General features: G+C 36.6%; 1 protein-coding gene across 6 annotated transcripts in view; it reads right to left on the bottom strand.

The window, feature by feature from the left end:
* Positions 1–15,179: 15,179 nt before the first annotated feature.
* Positions 15,180–25,616, bottom strand: part of Cop1 (COP1 E3 ubiquitin ligase) — a 197,551-nt gene continuing 187,114 nt past the window's right edge. For all 6 annotated transcript variants that reach the window (XM_074047399.1, XM_074047400.1, XM_020163713.2 and 3 more), the window contains 2 exons: positions 17,738–17,782; positions 15,180–15,532 (listed from right to left, as the gene is read on the bottom strand). In XM_074047399.1, coding sequence (XP_073903500.1) covers positions 15,515–15,532; positions 17,738–17,782 — 63 coding nt within the window. In that variant the 3' untranslated portion in view covers positions 15,180–15,514. The remainder of the gene's footprint in view (positions 15,533–17,737; positions 17,783–25,616) is intronic.

Here is a 25,616-nt window from a genome sequence, read left to right as displayed (position 1 = left end):
AATGAGAGGAAGAAGAACACACACACACACACACACACACACACACAGAGTTTCATTGCAGGAATTTCCATCACAGTTCTGTACACACCCAGCTTTACAGAAAGCTAATAGTTAAGGCAAATGAAATTGGGGCTGCAGTAACTTTCAGAGAAGGCTCTGGAAGTCTGTTATCAATCAAACCCTTGGACTATGTGAACTTTGGGGGACCTGACCCTGCTGCAAGAAAGGTAAAGTGCCTTGCATGGAAAATGAAGAGAAGGACCTGCACAAGTCTCTTCTGGAGATCCTCCGTAGAACCTGAACACAAAGAGAGAGAAAGAAAAGACAGCCCTACACTCTTCTAAGAGTAGAGTTTTGGTAGTGTTTTGGGTCATCTATTGGCTGGATGGCAGTGGGTGTAAGGTGGGGACATCTACTAAAGAACAGAGAGGTTTGATTAATTGGTTTGGGCCATACCCCACAGGGTGCTTTGGAAAATTTGCATCCTTTTCACAGGGACATGTAAGACATAGTGACACCATATGACATTTGCTGGTGCTTTGGGAGAGGGCTGGGGAAATATAATTAAAAACAAAATCTTCTTCCAAAATAGAAATCCTCCCTGCAAAGGTAGTAAAGAAATAACATACTTTATGGTTGAATAACAATTAAACTGGAATATGATGCACATCTCAGGCAGTCTGATAAGAGATTACAGACAGAAAGGGAGCTTGTCCCTCACATAGCCAAGCAGACAAAACCCATTACACTCACGTCCCCAATAAAACCAGAAGTCATTCTCAAGTGACAGCACTTGACAGCACATTTTGTTACAGAGTTTGTCCTAATATGATCTTGGTAGTTGGAGAGACCACCTGTATTAGCTTTATCCAGATGATATTTTATAACACGAGGTCATTTTACAAATTGGATCAAAGTGCCATTGAAGTTAGGCTCTGTGTTAGTCAGTTTCTCATTTCTGTGACAAATACCTAAAACTTAGAAGGAAAGATTTATTTTGACTCACAGTTTCAGTCCAAGGTCGGCTAGCTCTGTTGCCTTGGGCTTGAGGTGAAGCAGAACATGCTGGTGACAGCAAAGTGTAGTAGAGAAGGTTGCCTGCCTACCTCATGGCAGCCAGGAAGCAGAGAGCAACAGAAAGGGGCCAAACACAAGGTGTATGTTTGCAGGGCATAGCCCCAGGACCTGTTTCCTCCATTTCTATTTTCTGCTACCTCCCAACAATGCCATCATATTATGAATCTGTCAAAGGATTAATGCACTGTTTAGGTCAGAGCTGTCATGATCTAATCAATTCCCAAAAGCCCATCAGCTAGCAACCAAGCCTTTAACACACGAGCCTTCAGCATATATTTCAGATTGAAACCATAATAGGCTCTTAGCCTCCCACAGGACCTGGGAGATAGGACTCCATCTCCCATGATGTTTACTCCTAGGTCCTTGAGGAAACCTTGTTGAGCTGAGGGACTGGCAAAAGCAGTAGTCAGTCATTATAAAAATTTAAATACATTGAAAAATACAAAGAAATTCTGAAAGAAAAGAATGGAGGTCTTTTCCTTTATTTTTAATGGAGAGAGGTTAGGCTTCTTATTTTTAATTTGTATTTGCCCTCACAGTTACTTCTGTGTGTTACTATAAAATAACATCACAATCTTCTAATTATTTCCATTATAGTTTCTACCTTTGTCTGAGCAAATGCAGTTGCCTAAATATACAGCAAGTCCATAGTAAAATATTTGTATAGTATTTGTCCTGGGGGGAAATAACTTTTAGGTATACCAGGCAGGCATTTGCTTTTGTTTATCTATCTCTACTAGAACCGAAAAGAACTTGAATCTCAAACTGAATGGGATGACATAGGCCTGTCTTCTGCCATTTCAGTTTGTCTAGTAATTAAATGTTTTCCCCTTCTACATCATCCTTCAAGTCAAATCAAACAATATTTTTGTGTCAAATTTAGATCTTGAGTACGCATATTACTTTTATTTTGTTATTATCAAAATGTACTAGAGAAGATGTTCCCATTTTTTCTACTGAAATAAGATTGTTGAGCTTGTCAAGTCCAGACCACATCCACATTGGGAGTTATCATTTAGAGCTCTCCAGGTGGTGTGGAAACTACCACTGAGGTACAGAAAAAAAAAGTGCGACAGACAACAGTTTCTTCCTAAATAAGCTCCTCAAGGTAATTGGGATAACCATTGCTGTACTAGGATGGTCAAGCAGACTGTGAGAATAGTAAGATATTTATGGACTATTTCTTTCCAGTTCAGCTCAATGCTGATCAATTACTGTGGAAACTTAGTTTCAGGTCTTTTGTGGGAACTATAGTGCAAGTCCTCCTGAAGTGCTGACTTCACGCAGGAAGCGTGACGCCAGCCATGTGTCTTTCACTGTGATAGCCATGTGGGTCACCTACAGCACTTTAAAGGGCCCTTCTTAGCACGATGATAGCCATCTTTCCTCCAGAACACTTTCATGTAGATGAAATCTCCTGGCTGTGAAGTATAGCTGATTTCCTCTGGCTGGTCCTTCCAGATCTTTATGATGTATGAATTTAAGACTTAGGGTTTCTGGGGGAAGAGAAACCTTTTAAGTACTGAACAAAATTATGAGAGGATTCAGTTAATTTGGGCAAAAGATACAGATTCAGACCCAAATTCACAGGCCTCCCAAATATAAATTCAAATGGAGAGTCCTTGTTTGCTTGTGGGGTTCTAATTGTTTTCATTCTGATTTACTTAGTTATTGTGGTGCTGGGGATTGAAACCAGGGCCTCACACATGCTAGGCAAGTGCTGTACTGCTAAACTATTATCTCCAGCCCTCATAATAATTTTCTTTTGGTGGGACTGGGGTTTGAACTCAGGGCTTTAAGTTTGCAAAGCAGGTGCTCTACTGCTTGAGCCACACCTCCAGTCTCCCCCTCATACTAATTTTTAATAAGGCTAGCAGTTAAGCTCTTGACTAATTTAATCCAATAGACTGCTGGACCTTATCAAGGAGGGTTTTGTTTTTGTGAGTTTGATTCATTGCTCTACTTGTCCAGAAGCCTGGGGCTTAAAAATATCTGCAAATATTTGCATAACCCCTGGACAACAGTGAAATAAAATGGTATCATTCTGATCAATATGCTTTGGTATCTGCAGAGTGGGAATTACATGTAGTAGGAGAGCCTTGCCTGGGCTTCTGAAGAGGGAAAACCGTTAAGCCATCAAGACATGACATACACACCACACACAGACATCTCTTACCTTCTGCATTCATTCGTTCTATGAAACCAAATGTCACCAGGTTCCTGGTCAGGTGAGTCAGGGAGAAGTTCCTGGCCTGATCTTAGGAGTGGCCTATAAGGAATTCTGCTGACAGAGAATGCATTTCTTTTTCATGTTTTAAAAGACTTTATCTTTTTGGTAGGTTATAATGAGTTTAATGTCTTTTAAAGTCCCTTTTATTTGGCAATTTTGTAAATGACACAACAAGAAAGTGCATAGGAGTTTGTGCGTTCGGTAACTTCCATAGTACAAATGTCTTTTAGCCTCTTTTACAGTTTATGTATGTATGTATGTATGTATGTATGTATGTATATATTTTTGAGACAGGGTCTTGCTAGGTAGCCCAGGCTGGTCTGGAACATTCAATTCTTCTGCCTCTACCTCCTGAGTGCTGGGATTACCAGCAACCTGATAAATCAGTTTGGAGCCTAGTATCTCAGGTTTTCACTGTATAACCATGATCATCTATTTTGTAAGGATCTACCAGGAGAGTAGCAGGGTTTGGGAGGCTGTACCAAGTGCAATATTAGAATGGGATAGGAATGCTTGCTTATCAAATAGTTTAACCACATACTGACAAATGCTGGGGTTTGTTTACTTGTAAGACTGCTGTCACATAGCACATGGGGCACACAAGTGACCCAGGGTTAGAGTGTGAGCCTTTTCAATAGAAAGCCATGGTATGCCAGCTTTGACTCATAGGCACACTGATACTCCCCGAGCTGTGGCATTTAGAACTGAGAAGTAAACTATTGGTCTTTGTCCAATCTCAAAGTCAGCACTCCACCAGCAATACTTTGATTTTCATAACAAAACAAATGGAAAGATTTTTCAAAATTTAGAATCTCAAAGTTGGGGAAGACATTATAGCCAATTTTAGTATTCAAATGCCTCTTCAGAATCTAAGGACCAGAACAGAAGGTCTAGAGAGCTACACAACTGCTTGTCAGAGATTGTCAGAGGTTTTACATACTTTGCAAAAGCTGAGATCCATTGTTTAATACCCTACCAATCCCCAAAATTGTCCTAGTTTTTTATTTTTTGTAGTAAGCCACTTATATGCAAAATTGGCTGACTCCTTGATAGCAACATTTTATAGCCTTCAGCTGACGGTAGATGTTTTATTATTTAACTTCAACTTGGCAATACTGTAATTTGTCTAATGAGGCTTTGTGACCCTCCAAAGCAAGGAACTGCGGTAAAGCTGAAGCATCCGTTTTGCATTGCTCTCTATTTTCTGAGGCTACCAGCAAATCACTGTATGTGTCATATGACCTTACATCCCTCCAGTGGGACAAATTTCCCATAAATGACTACAGAAAATAATAGGATAGTCTCCAAACTCTTGAGGAATTCTTTGCTACAAGTTTCAAACTCTTTCATAAGTAAAAGCAAATAAAAATCTAGAATCATCTGCTAGAACAGGACAAAAAGCAGAACATAGATTGACTGCAGAGAAATTCTTTGAAGATGACAGTACTTGAATCAGAATAGTTGCAGGGCTGGTGATTACAGGAGTGAAGCGAGTAACAAATTTATTTCTCAGTATTGCATACAAATCTATATATCTTTATGAAGTTTGCACTCCTTCTTTACTGGAAGCATGGTAAATTAACAGGGTGAATGTTCCTTTTTAAAATCTCGTCTTCCCAATTCTTTCATAACCAGCTTTATTCCTTCTAATTGAGCTCTTGACAAAGGATGGGGTTTTACATGTGGCATGGCTTATCTTTCTTGTAAGCTGTTTTTATTGGTCCAGTATCTTGAATTAAACCAGTATCATCATTTCCTAGGGCCTAAAGCAGTGCAGTGAATTAATTACTCAGTTTGGGGTGCTTTGCCAGCGTGAGACTGAAGCTCTTTGTCATACCTCTTTTCTTCTAGAAGGTACCTAGTAACTAATTCAGGCACCCTGTTTTCAGGCAGCTCTGCACACACAGACTACCACAGACTTCAGCTTGCTCAGCAGGTCTCCCCCTAAAGGGTACAGGAGGATTAGGAGAAAGAAAGAACACATGGTTCTCAGTAACAGCACCAATCACCAGTATGGGATCACAGAGGGGAAAAAACAAGTACAGGGCTGACCACAAACACCAACAACTTGTACTGATCTGTTGCCAGATGGAAAGTGGGAGTTTTCTGAGGAAACTACAGAATAAGTAACACCAAGATCTACCAGAAAAGGCAAGGACATTTTCTGCATTGACACAGAGAAATCCACCAGTTCCCACCTGAGACTCCGTCAAGCTGTCAATTTTGAGCCATTTGCTGAGTGTTTCCTAGCTGAGTGTTTTGTCTGGCTAGGCTTTCCTGACTGCTAATCTACAACCACCAAATCCTCCAGGCTCTTTCTATAGACCTTCCTCCATGACACTGGCATTTTGCAGTAATGACATACAGTTTTCTCCTATTGCTTTGCATCCCTCATAGTCTGATCAGGAAAGGGATTTAGCAAAGAATTTAACAAGGGATTTAGCATCCAACACAGCAGCCGTCTTTAATTACTGCTTTTTGTCATTCTCTGGGGTCATGGCTCAAATGAGCCTAGCAAGCATAAGATCTGTGTTAAAACTCTAGGACTGCCCCCAAAAAAGAACATCATTCTAGCCTTTCTCTACATTATCTCCAAACTGAGTAGCTGCTGCCAGGATTTGAGCAATAGTCTGATCTTATCACCATTCCCTTAATTTGCACTTGGTAGTCTGCAAGAGAGCTGGACAAAGGTTGCAAAGACTTCAGACACAGTTGTTTTGATTTGCCCTGGATGCATGCCATCAATTCTGGGCCACTGATGGAAGGGCTAAAAGTATTGCTTTTAGCAATTTCTCTTGATTGATTTCTAATGTGCTTAGTTCTATGGTTGAAGGGAGTGGTAGGAAGTTGACTTCTCTTGGCTATGGTGCCCCTTAATGTGGCAAATTGTATCCCTGTCCAGGACCAGCTTGGTCCACCGTGCAAGTGAAATCTGCTGGCTGCAGAATTCCCCTCAGCAACCAGTGCACATCCCTGTGTGAGCTGTAAATTAAAAACACACTGTGGAATATTTCTGTAAACTTTATGAATCTTCTCAGTACTGGATGAAAAATCATTAGGTGGATGGAATCATTACAAATTGACACATGGGCAATTAAGTTTCCTTTGCCCCTGAATGGCTTAGATCACTTTTCAGTGGCATGGGCTTTGGTGGGGATCCAAATAGAAGAGCTGTTTTTTCTTGCATGGAAATAGGAAAAAGGGTAGGATTACATGGCACTTTGCTTTCTTTTCCTGGATTGGTATTTGTGAGCCTCACTCCATTTTTGTTTTTATTCCAAGTAACAGGTGCAACTACTCTCCATCCTGATGCCTTCCCACATGGATGCACCTATCTTACCTACATTCTCCATCATTCCAGGATTTCCATCTTTATAGTTTCTGCTATCCTAGCTAAGTGGTACTGGATGAGAAGGAACTCCTGGAGATGGAATCTGCCCTAGGACATGAAGTGGACTCAGGGTTGGGAAAGGAGACACACAATTCTAGGTTTCCAAATGAGATAGGCAATTCATTAGCAGCTGAAAATGTTGCTTTATCCTTTCTCTTTCCAGGGAAACCCATCAAGGAGGAAAGTCATCTGTCTAAAAGTTCATGACTTACCCCTTCTCAGAGGTGTGGTCTGAGGTCAGGGGGGCAAATGAGGCAGGAAGTATAGAGGAGAAAGTTCCTGGGAAAGAGAAAGTGCTCTTAATTCTTGGATTTCCTTTATTTTTCTTTCAGTCTTTCCCTCTGGCTACCAAAATCATTTTTAAGTTTCTCTTAGAATGAAATTCATCCCATAAGTATCAGTAACTCATGTGCTTGGAATGAGACCTTTCCCAGAACTTCCGTGAATGCAGTTATTTACCCAAATCAAAAGAACCTTCCACAGGTCACTGGAGGATGAGGCTCTCAATATATATATAGATATATCTATATATATAGATTTGTCTATATCTGCATTCCAAATGTGACTGACAGATATTTACCACTGAAGAGAGACCTGCAGGCTACACTCCTGGCACCCGGTATTTTTCCACTACCAAAGCTAATGGTGATCCTGATGAGATTTTCAAGCTCGTATTTCTGAGTTTTACTCAAAAAGCCTGTCCATTCAATGTATTCTCTAACACTGGATAGCTAAGGAGCAACTTTAATTTTAGCAATGCTGGATCTTCCCTGACTGTTGTGTGTGGCCACAGACCACTTAATCCAGGAACTGCCAGACATCCCACCTTCATTCAACAGTGTTTTTGGGGAAATATAATTAAGAAAATCCTCCTAATCCAGAAATCTCCCAAAAGTAGGGGATAAACTATTTTCTTTCTTTTGTGCAGTACTGGGAGTTGAATTCAGGGTCTCGTGCTTACTAGGCAGATGTTCTACCACTTGCATCACTCTGCCAGTTCTTTTTTGTGTTGGTTATTTTGGGGTTTCACTAACATTTTTGCCCAGGCTGGCCTTGGACCATGTTCCTTTGGTTTCTGCCTCGAGTAGCTAGGATTACAGTTATGTACCACTATGCCTAGTAATAAACTATTAAACCAGAATATGATACACATTTCAGGCAGCCTAAAAGACTGTAAAGACAGAAAGGGACCTTATTTCTCACAAAGCCAAGACAAACCCCATTCCATTCATGTTCCCAATTAAATCAGAACTCCTCAAGTGAGAGGACTTGACAGCACCTTTTTTACAGAGATTGTCCTAATATGATCTTGGTAGTTGTTTGGAGAGACCACTTGTATTGGCCTTATCCAGAGGGAAAACAAACTTCAGAGACTTTTATGAAAGGTCATTTTGTAAACTGGAGCAAGGTGCCCACTGAAGTTAGGCTCTTAGCCTCTACTGGGATGCTATCTCCCATGTTGTCTGCATTTAAAACAGAAGGCTCCTAGGTCCTTAAGGAAATCTTGCTGAGTTGAGAGACTTGCAAGTGGCTTATTTAGTCATCATGAAGGTTCATATACATTTGAAAAGACAAATTCTGAAAGTAGTGGGGTGAGGTGGGGGTGGAGGAAGTCTTTTCCCTTATTTTCATCAGATCCTTTGTTTTTAATTTGTATTTGCCCTTACAGTACGAAAACCGCTATTCCATCTCCATTGGACTACCTTTTAGTATTGTAACAACCTGATATTCAGAGTTCTTTTACCTACTTTCAGTCCTTCCTGATATAAATTATTAGCATCAGTATGTATACACACTGCCTTCCTTGGAGGCAATTCTGTTGGTCCATTAGCCCCTATTGAGCAGTGGGAGTAGATATATGACCCAATTATTTTTAGAATGTCATTCAAATCCTACACTTTTTATACAACTCACTTATCTGCCTTTTAAACAATCTTGTCACTAGGTGTGACTAGCTCTTTTGAATGTTTTCCTCATGTTTCTAAACAAGCATGCACAAATAAACACTTCATAGGATTCCTGTATTAAAGGTAAATTGTTTTTCATGGGTGTATATTTACCTAAAGTTCCAATGAAGATATCATGGCACAAAATATATGCCATCTTCCATAATGCCTAGGCATGGAACAAGAGCTATGCATATTAGTTTTGCATCATTGTGACAAAAATAACCCAAGGAAGGATTTATTTTGTCTCATTGTTTCAGAGATTTCATTTCATAGGCCTTGAGTCCACTGATTCTTGGTGAGGCAGAACATCATGGAAGCAAGAGGGTATGGAGACTGTTTACTTCATGATGAACAGGCAGCAAATATACCTTCAAAGGCACGCCTATAGCTACCCACTTCCTCCAGCTAGGCCCCATCTCCCAAAGTTTCCTCTATCTCCCAAAACAGTGCAATCAACTGGGGATCATGTATTCAACACATGAGCCTTTGAGGGCTATTTCATATTCAAACTGTAACACTAGGCCTAGTGGTAGTGGGGAAGAGGTATTTTATGGAAACATATTTCAGCTCAATCTAGGAAAAACAATTGCCTATAATTACAACCATTTTCTAAAAGTGAGGAACTAATAGGCTCTCAACTTCTATTAGTAGTTATAGACAGAAGACTACTCGTCATGTTGTTGACTAAGGAATTCTTACATTGAGTAGAACATTTAATTCATTAGTGGCTTTGGAGGCAGTTTGGGACAGGTCTTTTGATCTCAAAAGTTAAAAAAAAAAAAAAAAAGGGGGATTACTTACTGAAATGTACTGAGACCAAACTCATGAAGGCTGGATTTCTGTTAAAATTCCCTTTTCCCATCCTTCAGCCACGTGTGAGATATTAAATTATTATCAAGCTTTCCTTGAGATTGTCAGATAATGGAGAAACAAGTATGCTCAAATAAACACTTGAAATCACTAGACTGCCCACTCATACTAAGAGGTAAGGAAAAGGAGGAAAAAAGAATTTCCTTTTCTTTCGGGCTAGATAACTAGAGGAATGTAGATGTTGGAAGGTAAGAATACTTTCCAAGGACTGAAACACTATACTTAAAACTTTGGCTTTCACTTGTGGTTCCATGGATGTGACTGATACCAAGTGTTCCCTGGTAACTAATCTCCTCTTTCCTGTAGTCACAATTTCCCTTCCCTTGTCCAGTCTTGTTACCAGTGACTGGAGATTGGTAATGCTGCTTTTTGGCCCATTGCCACCTAATCCTACTCTTCAGTGAATGCACTGGGCATGTGGTAGGAAAGGAACTTGCCAGGCATTTTCCTAAGCTAGCTTTTCATTGTCACTATGATGGTCACTTTTGGTCAATCAGCTCACATGGGAACAGGCAAAAATCATGTTCAGAGAACACAAGAAATAAAGCCATTTTATAGACCTGTAAACTTCCAGAACAGTTAATCTTCTTTTAGCCTTCCAAATACTTTGGTTTCTCTTCAGATAGTCCAAATCTTTTGCCTTTTAACCTTCTACAGTTTATAAAGCAACACTTAAACTTCTTTACTCTTTGTAATGGAACAAAATTGAAGAGGAGTGAATAAACTTTGAATATACATACGTGAAACAGTGCTGTCTTTCATGGAGTGCTTTTTAATTTCCAGAGTGCCATAGGTCTTTTTAGAGAAGATATACTGCTAAAAATTGTACAGAAAAGCTTTGCAATTCAACAGTATAGGAGCACCACAACTGTTCTAACACCAAAAGACTGCCTTTCCCCAGGGAACCATAGAGAAGTTTCTCAAAAGCCCCTTTTGGGAATAGGCATGCAGAATTTGGCAAGTGCAAGTGTGGACTTTCTTACATTTCACACACTAACCAGAGTGTGGCTGCTAATAAGAATGAAACATATTGAAAAAATGGGCTAACAGTGGTTAATTTAGGAAAAAAACAAATAGTGTTCTTTAAAAATTTAACTCCACAAAATTAGCCAGAATACAAACATCATAAAACATGCATGCCTATTTGATGGCACTCAGTCATTCCAGGAAAACATCAGGTTTTAAGTTTTCATGTCAGTTCTAGGAATCTAAGAAACCTTTTATATTCGGAAAGGAAATTTCAATAGTGCAGGCGAAAGGACCAGAAAAGAAGGAAAAAAGGAAGAAAGAGAGAAAAAAGCCAGCCCTGCAAAACATCTTGCTTCCCCACTTTCAACAGGATACCAACCAAGGGACTCAGTTACTAGGCTGTTATTCCATAGAAGCTCACTCTTAAGATTAAACATAAAACATTCTAATAAAACTAATAAAAGACAAATGACAGACAAAGAAATAAGAACACATTAAAACTTTTTGACTCTCATATTGAGAAGGTGTAATGATCTTAGATAAAAAGAATAAATATGTAATTGCAGGCACTCATACCTGGGTGAGTGGACTTTAAGATTTTTATTTGTTGAGATGTGTCATTTTCAAGAAGTAGAATTTAGAGATAAGTATGAAGCAAACAGATTTACCATCTTTTGCAAAACTAAATTTCTTGGTGACAAGGTTGAGACTGGAATGTGAATCTCTTTGAAATTCCACATCCTTTGCCTGTATTTTTTTTTAACAGATTACTGTGTACCTTTCCAGCTTTAACTCTCATGGCTCTGCCTGATACTTTGTTTTGTATATACTGATCTGTCTTTATACTTTTAAAAATTCTAAATTTGGTAACCTTTTTATTTTGGATTTTTTTTGTATTTGTAAAAGTTACAGGTAGGATAGCCCCCTTACACTCCATATCTGATTTCCTCTATTAATGTATTACTATGGTACATTTGTTACAATTAATAAGCCAATACTTCAGTGTCAGCTAAAGCTCATACTTCATTTGGGTTTCATTTCTATGTAATATCCCTTTCCTGTTTCAGAATACTATGCAGAACATTTAGACATGTCTCCTGAGGTTCCTTGTGACTGACAGTTTCTCAGATTCTGGTTCTGAAGGCTTTTCCAATTTTGGAGTACTGATCAGGTATTCAGAAGGATGTATGTTCCCTAAGAGGGATTTGTCTGTTTTTCTCTCATGAGATTACTCTCATGGGATTACTTAAGAAAAAAAAGACCAAAGCTGAAGTACCATTTTCACTACATTCTATCAACATATACAATAAACATGGTATCACCTTTGATGTTGGCCTTGATCAACATGCTAAGGTAGTGTTTCTGACGTTTCTCCATTGTAATTACTTTTCTTTCCCTATCTATATGTATATTATGGGAGAAGTCATTATGTTAAGTAGCTCACATTCATGGAGTGAGGCTGTGCTCCATGTCCTTGAAGGGTGAGTACTTATATAATTTGGAATTCCACATGGAAAATTTGTCTCTTCTTCTCTATTGAGTCACTATTTATAGCAGTATGGCTTCATGGATATTAGTTTTATACTTTAGATTATAATCCAATATTATTTTACTTTGTTGCTCAATTGTTCCAGTTTTGATCATGGGAACTACTAGTATCTTTTTTGTTTCCCTGGAATGCTCCTTTGCCTCTTATAGCTCAATTATTGCTTGCTTTTCAAATTCAGCTGAGATGTTATCTCCTGCAGGGAAAAAATTTTTTTTTGAAAACTACCTCCAATACTAGCCCTTCACTTCTCATTACTGTAAGTTGTTTTCTCAATGTACACCTAAAGCTTGTGTCTGCCATGGTACTTACCATACCCTGTGTACCTACCTGCTTTTCCCACTGAACAAGTTTTCTTGGGAACAGAGGGATATTTTATGCCGACCCCTAGTATGTAAGACACAGTCCTCACACAGAGGTAGCTCAACCAGTATTTCTAAAATTCAACCATCCAGAAGCCACTTACAAGTTGATAGCTTACTGCTGTGGGAGGAACTGCAATGTGCTACTTTTACAAGAATGAATACAAGCTGGGTGCGTGGTTCATGCCTATAATCCTAGGTACTCAGCAGGCAGAGATCAGGAGGATTGCAGTTTGAAGCCAGCCTGGGCAAATACTTCCAAGACACTATCTCGAAAAATCTTTCACAAAAATAGGACTGGTGGAGTGACTCAAGGTGAAGGCCCTGAGTTCAAGCCCCAGTACAGAGGAAACAAACAAAAAAAAGAATTAATGCAAGCCATGTAACATAACAGGCTCAGGATAAACTGTTATATTTGCATAATTACATTAAGGGTAATGACCAATTACCCTCATATTTAGAACCAGGGCTAGAGAGCTTCTAGTTTTGCTTAGCTTAGAGAAGCAGTACCCCCCAAATAGCTAATGAACACTGTAGCCATGAAATTATTAAGTGACTTATTGCTAACTGGAGATCAAATAATCTCTGAAGAAATAAACTTGCTGAGTTACATTTCTTGTTGCAACTTATTATAAGACAATGACTTCAAACATTAACCAAAAACCTTCCAAGATATAGGAATTAAGAGTGTGGTAAACTATTAGCTGAAAAAGGCTTTTAGACTACCTTTAGTCTAAACCTCCACTGACTCCTGACTTATTACCCCTTCCTATCTACACTCTAGACCTACCATCTATTCACTGGACATCATAACAAAATTCAAAATCTCAATCAGGCCCTACAAGGCCCAACCTATTGGGCCACTTAACTTCTTCAAACTTACCCATTCTTCTCTCTTCCTTGCCAAAGAGTCCAGTAACACTAATCTTTCTAAAGTTGTAGCTCAGTCTCATTTTTTGATGCTTAGTAGCTTAATTATTACAAGACCTTTATAAAGCACTTTCTTTCTCTATGAGAAACCCCTACAAATTCACTGAAATAAGATTAAATTAAAACATCTCTTAACAACTTATGTTACTCTTGAGTAACAAGTATTTTTGATGTTGAAATGCCCATTATCAGTAATCACTGTTTAAATTCTGTATGTTTGGGGGGCAAAGATCAGGAGGTCTGCCTGGGAAAAAGTTAGCAAGATTCCATCTCAACTTACAAGCATGATGCCCAGTTACTGCAATCTGAACCATGCAGAAGATAGGAAAGATTCTATCTGAAAAATAACTAAAAGCAGAAAAGTCTAGGGTCATGGTAAAGCACCTTCCTAGCAAGCACGAGGTCTTTAGTTTAGCCCAGTACCACAAAACAAAACAACAAAAACAAAATAATCTGCTTCCATTAAATACATTCAAAGAGGCATTCTCTCTTTGCTTTTATTTTGATGATTTTTAGGACATACATTCCTAAGTGAAGTTCCTTAAGAGGAGAATCTACATTTGTGTGTATGTAAAACACACACACACACACACACACACACACACACACACACACTCTTGTTTTTTTTCAGTATTGGAGTTGAACTCAGAGCCTCACCCTTGCTAGGCAGGCGCTCTACTACTTGAGCCACTCCACCAGCCCCTAACTTTTTGTTTTGTTTTTGCCAGTACTGGGGTTTGAAATTAGGGCCTCACATTTGCTAGGCAGACACGCTACCATTTGAGCCACTCTGCCAGCCCTCCTAACTTTTTTATATTAAAAAATTTTTAAGTTCCAAACTACATTTGGCTGTAAGAGTTCTAGATTTTAATAATTTTAACTTGAGGGATACACTGGGATATTCTGATTTATCCCCATCATGTATAGCTTTAGTCAACCAATAACCCTCTTCAAGTGTTTTATTTTTTATAAAATGATGGAAGATAATTTTGCTTACATCTTTTGCTAAAAAGTGTCCAGATTTTTAAAGTAGCTTTTAATGTCATTTTTACTTGACCTGAAATTCTAACTTCTTTCCATTTACAAACTGCAATCAGTTTATAAAATTAACTAAGCAATCTAAGAGATTACATGGCTTTTAAACCTAGGTCATAGAGTTTGGAACCCTTTTCCACTAAGTCAGGGGCTGGCAAAATGTGAAACTCCACCTGTGTTCTTGTCATATCCATTTCTTCACACTTTGTCTGTGGCTACTCACCTGATTACTGGCAGAACTGAGCAGCTGTAACAGAGACCCATGGCCTGCAGAGCCTGAAAGTTTGCTTGCTGACCCTTGTTCTAAGTCTCTGATTACTTCTGGTTGGTACTGATAGCTATGACTGAAGGCTATGATTTTTATGAAAGCAAGCTGATTTGGTACACATTTAGGACTTATAGTATGTTTGTATGATCCTTAAAAGGCAAAGAGAAAACTACCTGTTTTTAAAGACTGACATTCCCTTTCTGTTTGAATGTGGCCTCAATAAGTCAAAATTTCAGGTCAATGGCCAGATCCAGAGGGACTGAAGAGTATGGCATAGCTGATGAATACAAATCTGGTCAGAGAATGAAGGAATTCATAATATAATCTTTTCTACTAGCTGATGAATACAAATCTGGTCAGAGAATGAAGGAATTCATAATATAATCTTTTCTACTGTAAACAACACTGAGCTCACTGGAAGGTTCACTTCATACTTTGTTTACACTGATAGGCATAATTCCAAAGAGACTTTAAAATTATTCACTGGTACATTTTGCTTAGTTCATGTGTGTTACTTATTGAAGAGTATATCTTCCAACATTTGACAAAAACTTTTCCTGATTAGCTGTGGCTCAATAAACTTTTATTTTTTTGTTATTTATTTTTATTCAAAAGAATTTGTTTTCCTATCACAAAAATTAGATAACCACACCACCAACAGCAGCAAAGTCCGTGGAGTTACATTGATGGTGTAGAGTTCACTTGGTATTCCCAATGTCCCAAAGGTCATAAAAGGAGGAAAAAAAGGAAAAAGGTACTCAAGAGAAATCCAAAACCCATGACAACTTTGGGGAGAGTCTTCACATGACATTTCTGTTTTCTTCTCTCATTGTCAGCTGCAGATGTATTTCAGCAGGATCAAGCACAATTTGACTTCAGTACACCCTTCACACCAATTCTAGCACCTAATTGTGGGGAGAAAAAACAGGATGAGTTTTAAAATATAAAAAAGAGTTTAATGAATGCTTGCTACATTTATCAATGGCAAACCAAGCAAATTTGAAGGCAATGGGTATTAATCCTTTCTTTCAATCCAACCACTGCATGAACTGTTTCAGATTAGTTATCACTACTGTTAATTAGGGAGCTTCAAGGTAAATTACATGAAACCTACAGACAAATGCATAGCATAGGCATAATATTTTTGGAATACTGCTGATACTACATTCTTAAGAAAATTTAAAATATTATTGCTAATGACTTAAGTCTATTTATTTTTTCTATTGGTAAAACACTGGTTTGAGCAAATACCTTCTAAACACTAGTGATCAAGATATATAGGACCTAAGATGTTGCCTTTTCCTACTGCTTCTTTCATTTTCACTGTCAATCATCTGGTGTCATGATAGTTTGTTAGTGTTACTAAATTAGTGTTAAAGTAGTATCTTGTCATAAAAGTAAGTTGTGATACCACTAAAACTAAAGAAAATGAGAAAGCAAATGATTAAGAAACACATGAGAACAATTATGAGATACTGTCGAAAAGGATTACATTACAGAGACTGCAATTCTAAGCAGCAAAAATTTAAAGATGCAATCTTTCCCTTCTTGCTCTGTTCTGGCTTCACTTATACCCGTGCTTCCATAACACCTTGTGTCTTTGTATTTAAGCAAGTAGGCTACTTAACACAGAGATCAATACTGCTGAACAAAATCTTAGATTTGTCAATGAGATTCTATGAGTACTAATATATAGCTTTGAGTTCCTATAGGGATGTTAGTAATTTCAATTGCTCCAAAGATCAAATTTGTTGAAGAATAAGTTGTACTTTTTTCAATTTATGCTTTGCCATGAGAATAAGCTAAAGAAAGATTGAGACACTAGTTATTTAAATCGAGATTCTAAGACCATCTACCATCTCACTTAAGGCTTGTAGAAGTGATGATCAGTGTAAAATTCCAGTTTTTCAATTTTTTTGTGACAGTCTTACTATATAGACTAGACAGGCTTCAAACTAGCAATCCTTCTGCCCCAGTCTCCCAAATGCTGAGATTATAGGTGTATACCACCATGTTCAACTCAAAAGCCTAATTTTCATTTAAACTCTCGTGATTCCTCTTTAGAAGAGGCTTTCTAAATAGATCATCTAGCTGCCTAAAAAAAAGGGAGATTACCATAGGAATTAGTTTGACCAGCTAACAGTGTAGTTGTTCTGCTTTGAGTTTGCCCATTTGGCTTGGATTTGCTCCCTTGATGGCTGGTGCATTCTCCACTTATGATGAGTTGAAGGAAGCCATGGCAAAATTAATGCCTACTGGCATGATAAGACAAATTACAAAAAAAAAAAAATTACTCCTGGCATTTCAGTGAGAATATATAGAAAGAACAGGTACTCTCAAAATATATGCTAGTCAAATCAATGTACTAAGAATCTCCACCAAATCAGGGTCCTGTTCAGACAAAGTTTCACTGCTTAACTCAGGATTTATTTAACTAATGCATTATACTCAAAGGCTAAACATCCAATGGTATAATTGAATAAAATTTTTATTTTCTTGAGCTCCTAAACCACAAAGAAAAGTTTTAAAAACTATGCATGTGTTTGTGACTGAGACTGTGCCAAGTGACATTTAGTTTTCAGATCACAGTAATGGCACGATCACATGATCAATCAATTTTCAATTGAACAGTAAAATGCCTTCCTTGTTCTGACTCCCGCCTTACAAACTAAAGAAAAACCTACTTGTCAGGGAAGAGAAGGAACAGAAACATGAAAAATAGCAAAATGAGAGTAAGATATTTAAACTGTATAGGCAATTCCCACTGTATATTAGATCCTGTTTATTAAATGTCCCGGGGGTTTGTAGTACTGGTGTAAGAGAAGGTAAACAGTAGTTGGCCTACAGTGTATGCTCAATAATTTTCATATGTTTTTCAATCTGACAATCCATCAATCCATTCAGAATCCACACAACCTCAACAAGTACTATCATCTTCTCCATAGTTGCAAGTGACCTACTTCTTTCCCTTTCAGTCAAGCCATGTCCAAGGAGACAGAGACCCAGTTTGGAATACTATCTAAGGCTCAGTATAGTCGTATATTTCCATGATCCTGTTATAGTCTAAAAAGGGATCGGAGTTTATAATATGTATGTATAAAACAGCTTACCTTAATTGTACCCTGACTGTTAGCAGCAATCAGCACATTGGACTCCTGGAAAAGAATGAGAGCCTTTAAAGTATAGAGAAGGATTTCCCGGCGGGTGGGCCAAGAGAATAATTTCCTCTTTATCCTTCCTTCTTCACTTTACCCTAAGACATCAATAGAATCTAAAATGGAGAGCCAACTTTTAGCATGCTTTTAACTATGACTTTTAAACAAAACCATCATATTTTAAGGATTAAGTTTTCATATAAAAAAAAGTTAAGAGTAGAACACTTCTGAACATAAAATAAAAGGGAAAAGGACTGCCAATGGAAGGAAAGCCAAGAGAAACAAAGACTATAATAAAATACAAGAATAACTTGAGAAAAACAAAGTGAGCAACTTCTTCATTCACTTTCTGCTACAAAATACCAGTAATTGATGTAAATGCTGCCAATATCTTTGGCACAAATCTCTATGAGTAGATATTTATAATCTGGAGAACAAAAAAATGGCAATATACATTTTAGAGAAGGCTGTGTTTTAAATAAAAAATTATTCTATCACTCAGCATATGCATTATTAGTGACATTGGTAATTACTTGAATAAGAATTTTATGTCATGAAGTATTATTTATATTCTAAGTCTTAATGGAGAAAACCCCAATTTTTCTGGAAAGCAGGAATGGTAGGAAAAGGAATGGACAAGAATGAACTCATCAGAAAGAACCACAGAAAGTAGGATGAGTTGGGACATTCCTCCTATTGGAAACATGGCATCTAAAAGGGATCAGAAACTTGGCAGTGTATTGAAATCTTTGGTCTCCAAGATAGACAACTAAAAGGTAGATAGACTCAAGCCTACCACAGAAGCCATAAGGTTGATGAAAAGATCAAATCTAAGAAACAGATTCAGTGGTCAAACTTCAATGAAGGACAGAATCTGTCTGAATATTCTTCAGCCTTTGTGATGAAGTGATGGAGAGAAGAAAGAAAACTTTTGGCATGTATGCTGGGGAAGCAACTTTGGCCAAGTTTAGTTATAAACTTGATATTCCTAGGTATAAGCAATTTGTGTTTTACAAACTTACATATGTTTACTTTTAATTTTTCCTTTTGAGTTTTAGTAAAGCTACTTCTGAAAACTGCTCATCTTGATACTACTACCACATAAGGAAAGAAATAATTTCTTCTACCATCCCAGAACTTTTAGTAGAATTAAAATACTCTTACATGTACTCAGTAGCAGTAGCATGAAAGGTCATAATTGTATGAAGAATGAACAGATACATGGGTATTAGCATTGCTGATTTTTTTTTTGCTTTTTCCTTAAATGAATACACAGTCTTGAAAATATATGGGTAATATGTAATTCATTATGAGAGAGTATGAGTATTACTTAAGTATCCTCTGTGGGGAATTATGGGCTATTTCTAGGACTTACTGTACATAAATCAAAGCTTTCATGTGGAGAGAAGGTGTGAAATAGGGAACTAGGAAAATAAATGTGGGGTTTGCCTACTCTTTTTGTGATCTGAATTTAGAAAATGGTTGGAATAGGTATGGAGTCTCCTTAGGAAAAATAACTCATGCTGAGTTAGTCAGAGGGTACAATTTCTATGCCTGTCTCAGAAAACAGCAAAAAAAGAGGCACTGTATTGGTACAATATAGATTCTAGCAAAAACTTTAAAGCAAAAGCTGTATGACATCAGAACTGCCTCTAGTGGACCCAGAAATGATGGTTCTATAAATGATACTGAGAAGTAAAGCTGAAACTAGCACTGATCCATTGAATCAGTGAGAAAGACTCCAGTTTCAAGAAAGTTACTGCTAGGAGCTGCCACCACTAGATGCTGAAGCCATAAAGAATTGTTCCTTCTGCTATGGGAACATAAAATATCAGGACAATGAAAAATTTATAGCCCAAAGCTCCATCTCTTTCTACCATTTTGGTTCTAGTCACTTTTTAGTATAAAATGCAAGGCAGAGAAACCTGGTGAAGATGAGAGGACTCATTTGGGGGCAGTAGGGAATCCATTTCTGCCAGATACAGGCATTATAAATTACACAATTCAAATATCTGATTTCTGGTAGAAGGAAAACTTGGAGAAGTATGATATGTAGACTAAATATTCTTATCTGAAACTCCTGGGACTAGAAATGCTTTGGATTTTGGCATATTTGAATATACTATACATAATGAGATTTATTGGGGATGGCACCCAAGACAAAACATCATATTTGCTTATGTTTCTTATGTATCTTATACACATAGCCTGAAGGTAATTTTATACAGTATTTTTAGTAAACCTGCATTTTGACTGCAAGCCTGTCAGGTGTGAAATTGTCCATTTATGGTATCATCTCACTATACAAAAAGTTTCAGAGTTTGAAAAGGTTTGGGGATGTGGCTCAAATGACAGAGTACCTACTCTTTCAGGTGACAGATATTATGTGTTAGTTAGAGTACAAGACCCCAACAGTACCGCAAAAAAGGAACAATGAAGTTTCAGAGTTTGGATTTTTAGATGCTCAACTTGTATTATCTTACAGTATATAAAAGTTTAGGCTCAATATAAATAAGATAATTTAGCTAGCTAACTAGACAAAAGAGGTTTCAAGTCTGTACCACATTATGTATAAGAAAGAGGACACCGTCTTTTTGGAATCACAGGCCTAGTACAATGACATTCATATGATGTCATATTTGCTATCAAGAGGGTTCCTTCTTAACAACTCTTGTCTGTGGAGACAGATAAATACCCCATTTATTAAAAATCCAACATAGAAATTGTCCAGTTCAAATGGTCTTTTAGGACTGACATATAAATGACACAGTGTTCTAGGAATTCTTACAAAATCTTGAAGTTATTCAAAGTAACAAACAAAAAGAAAAAAGCAATAGCTAAGTACACCTCCTCTCTGCCAAAGACTATATAATTACAAAAAGTGATTTAGGACTAAGCTGTCAGATTGGCAGATATTGGCTTAAGAAAAATTAATTTCTACATGCAATAGAAAAATAAAGGTCTGGCAGTGATACATACAAGGTTATTACTTAAAACTTTTGAATAGGTTTTGTTTGCATTTTGGATGATTGGCATTTGCTAGCTGTAGCTTTAGTACAATGTACTTACACCAATACAAATCTGAATCTACTGAAAGTTTTTTCTTTAATAGTGTGTTTAAAAAAGGTATTATAGCCAAAACATTAAAATCCCAAGCAAGTTGAACAATAAAAATTATCTGCTTAATTTGCAAATAGACATAACTGATTTAAAATGCAAGTACATTTTACTACAGGTATAAATATATACATTTTAAATATAAAATATATGAATAAAAACAGCTTCCATTTCTGACCACGGAAGAGTAAATAAAGCAGATTTGTTGTCCTACTATAAATAACTAGAAAACTGAACAGAATATATATGGCTACACTGGAGCACAGACAGTACAGGACTCTAATCCCTGAGAAGGGAAATAAATGAAATGAGTCTTTAATACAATCACCCTGGTTTTCTGCTGGGAGGCAATTTCTGTACCACAAAGTAGGGAAGGGGAACCCAAATACAGCACAGAGGATTCTAAGCAGAATTAGAGGGCTCACTAACTTGAGGGGTATTTGGAATCTGTAAGGCAAAACACCAGAAGAGGAAGCTACAAAGCAGTGCTCTAGCTTTGCATACATTTGATCCTGTGTCTGAATTATAACTCTACATTCATAGATTGAAACTATACACTGCTGGGAGAGTAACAATGATTAAAGAAAGCACAACTATTGAGAATCTATAAAATTATCAAATCTCGGAGCTGACAAAGGGCCAGGAGATGTTCAAGTCAGGAGGTCTCAGTGAGCATTCAGGCCCCGAACAGAGTTCTCAAAGGGGGTATACTTTATTTAATAAGACTAAACTACACTTAAAGTAAATGTTTCTCTACACTGATATCAGTAAACTATGGCCTTTAAGGTTTACTGGAACACAGTCATGATCATTTGTTTAAATATTATCTACGGCTACCCTTGCACTTATGGTGGCATAGTCAACAAGCTGTAAGAGCCTGCATACCCTACAGAGCCTGAAGTATTTGCTATTTGGTCCCTCAGAGCAAGTTTCCTGTTACTTTGGATTCACTCTAATGATGCTTAAAAACAAGGGTCAAAAGAATCAATTTTATCTGCAAAGAAATTAACTTTCTGTCAAAACAAACTTCAATACTCTAAACGAATACAACAATATCTAGATACTGAGCAATGAAGCACACAAGAGGCAAAACCATCAACTATAACAAGGGGAGAAAAATAATGACTAAAAGAATGGAAACATCAAACAAGAACGTTTAAAGTAGATACTATAATTATGTTTAACTATTTAATGGGAACACTGACTTTAATGGGAAAAGCAATGTAAGACACAATTATAAGAACCAAAAGACAGTCTCCACCTGAAAAGTACAGTATTTGAAACAAAAAATTCTTTGGATGGCCCTAACAAGAGGGACAAGATGAGAAAATGGAGAGTAACACACCAAAGATTTGATATTGTTTTTTACCTCTGAAGTGTAGTTAAAAAAAGGATTAAGGGGACAGGGGGAGGAAACAGATTAGCATTTAGTGACTTACAAATACAGAAGGAGCAAAAATGGTGTATGAAGACAGGAGGCAAAAATTTTCTAACTTTTCAAACTATAAAACCACAAATCTAAAAAGCTTAACAATTTCCAAGCAGAAATTACCACATCAAGGCAAATTATTACATTGCTTAAAAATGAGTAACAGTCAAAATCTTGAAAACAGCCAGAGGAAAAAGAGTGTATTATATTTAGAGGAACAATAAACAACTTACCATCACAGGCAATGCTAGTCAAAAGACAACAGGACAGTATCTTTAAGTTGTTAAAAGAAGAAAGCTGATAATCTAGAAATATTACCCAAAACTAAAGACAATTTTTTATAAGCAAATGTATTTAAAAAGCACAAAAGATACAAAAGCAAAACAGGTATACTGTTGCACAGTTCTTCTATAATACATAAAGTAGTATAATATAATAAATCCTCTTTGGATTTCAGTCTATTATACAGGGGAAGCCACTAAAAATGTAAAAGCAACAGTATACCTAATAAGCTAGTGAAGAAAAGATAAAAAATCATAAGAAGACAGATATAAACCTAACTATATTGATAACTAAAGTAAATGATATAAATATTATTGAAAGGTAGAGTTTATAAGACTGGATAAAAGAGCAAGCTCTACCTCTTTGCTATCCCTAAGAAACACATTTTGAATATAAAATACAGACATTAAGCAAAAGGAGAAAAGATGTTATATGCAAATATTAACCATCAGAATGCTGGAATGGCTATACTAAAACCAGAAAAAGTGGGGTTGGGACATGGAATATGACTAGAGAAAAAAGAGGGACATTTCATAATTATGTAAGAGTATACACATAAACACATACATTTAAAAATGCATACATATCTAAAACAGAGCTTCAAAATACACAAAACAGAAACTGATAAAACTGAATGGGACAATGAATAAATCTACTCATGTTTGGAGATTTCAACACACTTTTTAAGTAAGTCAAAAAATAAGTGAAGAGAAAACCAATAAATACATAACGGACTTCATTAGCAAAACAAACTGATCTAATTAATATTTACAGAAACATCTTATTTAAGAGGGAACATAATGCATTGTCTTCGAGTACTTGTGAATGAATCACCAAGTACTTGATAAAAATCTCAATAAATTTAAAGGACTGAAATCATATAAGTACACATTTTGACAAAACAACTAAAGTAGAAAACAGTAAAAAAGATAATCTGGAAAAAGTGCCAGACACTTGGGAGGGGGGTTAAAAAAACCAAAACCAAAACACTCTTAAATAACCAAAGGGTCAAATAAAAACTTAAAGGAAATGAGAAACCATTTCAAACCTCCAAACAATGAAAACATATCAAAATTTGTATAATGCAGTTAAACAATGATTAGATACAAAATTACAGCTTTCAATGCTTAGTAAAGCAGGAAGTTTTTTTTGACAGTTTTGGGGTTTGAACTCAGGACTTCATACCTTGCTAGACAGGTATTCTACTGCTTGAGCCACACCTCCAAACCCAACATTTTAAAAAATACAGATGTTAAACATAGATGTTACACATAGCTACTTTCTGTTATTTCCTAAAAGGACATAATACAAATAATTAAATTATTTAAAAGCCTACTTAACTGTACTTTCTACTAATCTCTCCAGTAGGAAGCCTAAACTTTTTTTCTCCCCCAACAGGATAGCTATACCAATTGTTCTCCTCTCAGCCTCATTCTCCAAAAGTCCCTACCCTATCCCTTACTTAAGAGTATTCAATAGAATTTTCCTAAGTATTTACTGCACTTTCCCTCATCTATGTATTTGTTTACAGTGCTTTATAGCCTGAAGGCAGTACTGCAAAAAAGTGGGTTTTGGAACCAGGAAAACTGGCTTCCAATTCTAACCTTCTTATTTAAGTATGTAATCCTGGGCAAGTCTAAGACCCAACTTTACTTGCAAACAGAGGTCAAGAGTATATATCTTAAAAGACTGAAGGTGACGATTTTAAATTAAGATAGTACTTAGTATAATGTCTGGTTTGGAACTCAATACATGTGGGTTTGTTTACAGTCTTCTGCCTAAACACTTCCCTCCCCTTTGTCTGAAGCCTTCCATAATTTTCCAAGTTAGAAGTAATCTTTCTCCTCTAGAGTTAATATAAGGATTTCTTTCATTTAGGCCTGCACATAGTTATTTATAAATATTTGTATTTACTAGGTTGTAAGTTACACAAATGCAGAGTATATTCTTATATTATGCAATTAATATTTGATACATTAAAAATAAGCACCATCATCCCATTATGTTAAAGATGATAAATACAACATTATTTATTGATCATTTATCTTGTGTCATCTATTTTCCCAACACCGTCCATGTATTTTCTAGTTTTATTTCATAACATCATGTGGAAGATACTACTGTTCTAATTTCAAAAAAGAGGAAATTGAGATAAAGGTTAAAAACATTTTGCCAGGTGCCTCACAGCTAATGTCTGACTGATGGCAACAGAAAGCAAACCTGGCTCCAGCACTCTTAACCATACTACTATGCTAAGACATAGGAATAAATGATCCTCCACCCTTAGATTTTTTAAAAGCACACTTGTCAATGAGGACCTCAAAAAATTCATGAACATTTTCTTCCAAACAACTTTATGTCCTGTGTTTTAAAACTAAGGAAGATTTTATTGGTGGAAAATAAAAAAACCAAAAACCAAGAAAGCCTAGACATATGATTTTTAAGTTTGAGTCCTGCTTTGAAGTAAGTGAGAATGTAAAGTATATTTTAATACCACTCACATTTGTCTTATAAAGCAAGAACTGCAGATCTTGGATGTAAAGTGTTGTCTTCAACAGTTTGTTCTATAAGCCCCCAATTTTCTTCCCCCCCCTTTTTATGTTTTTAGTATATTCAAAAGCAAAGCAGTACAAATGCTGTGGATAGTATTAAAAAGGATACAAATTTCTCAAGGAATGAATTTTTATGAACAATTCTGCAATGAAAGTATCTTGATACAAAAAAGTTTTACAAAGCACCATTTATAATTTTTAAAATCAGAAAATGTTAACATTAAATTCTTCCCAATGTTCACACAAAAAAGTTACCTGTACAATCTCCATAATAAAATATATGTCCTTGTACACATGTACTGGGCACTTTGAAAATGTTAAAATTTCTAGTTTGGATGATATGTGTAGCAGGTAAAGGCTTCATGAATCTTCTCCCCCCCCAAATAATACTTTCATTAAAACATTTTATCTGACTACACATTGATATTTTGTGTTCTTCCTGAAAAAGGGAATT

Source organism: Castor canadensis, chromosome 11, assembly GCF_047511655.1.
Source record: "Castor canadensis chromosome 11, mCasCan1.hap1v2, whole genome shotgun sequence".
NCBI lineage: Eukaryota > Metazoa > Chordata > Mammalia > Rodentia > Castoridae > Castor > Castor canadensis.
This window is presented reverse-complemented; position numbering and strand designations above follow the sequence as displayed.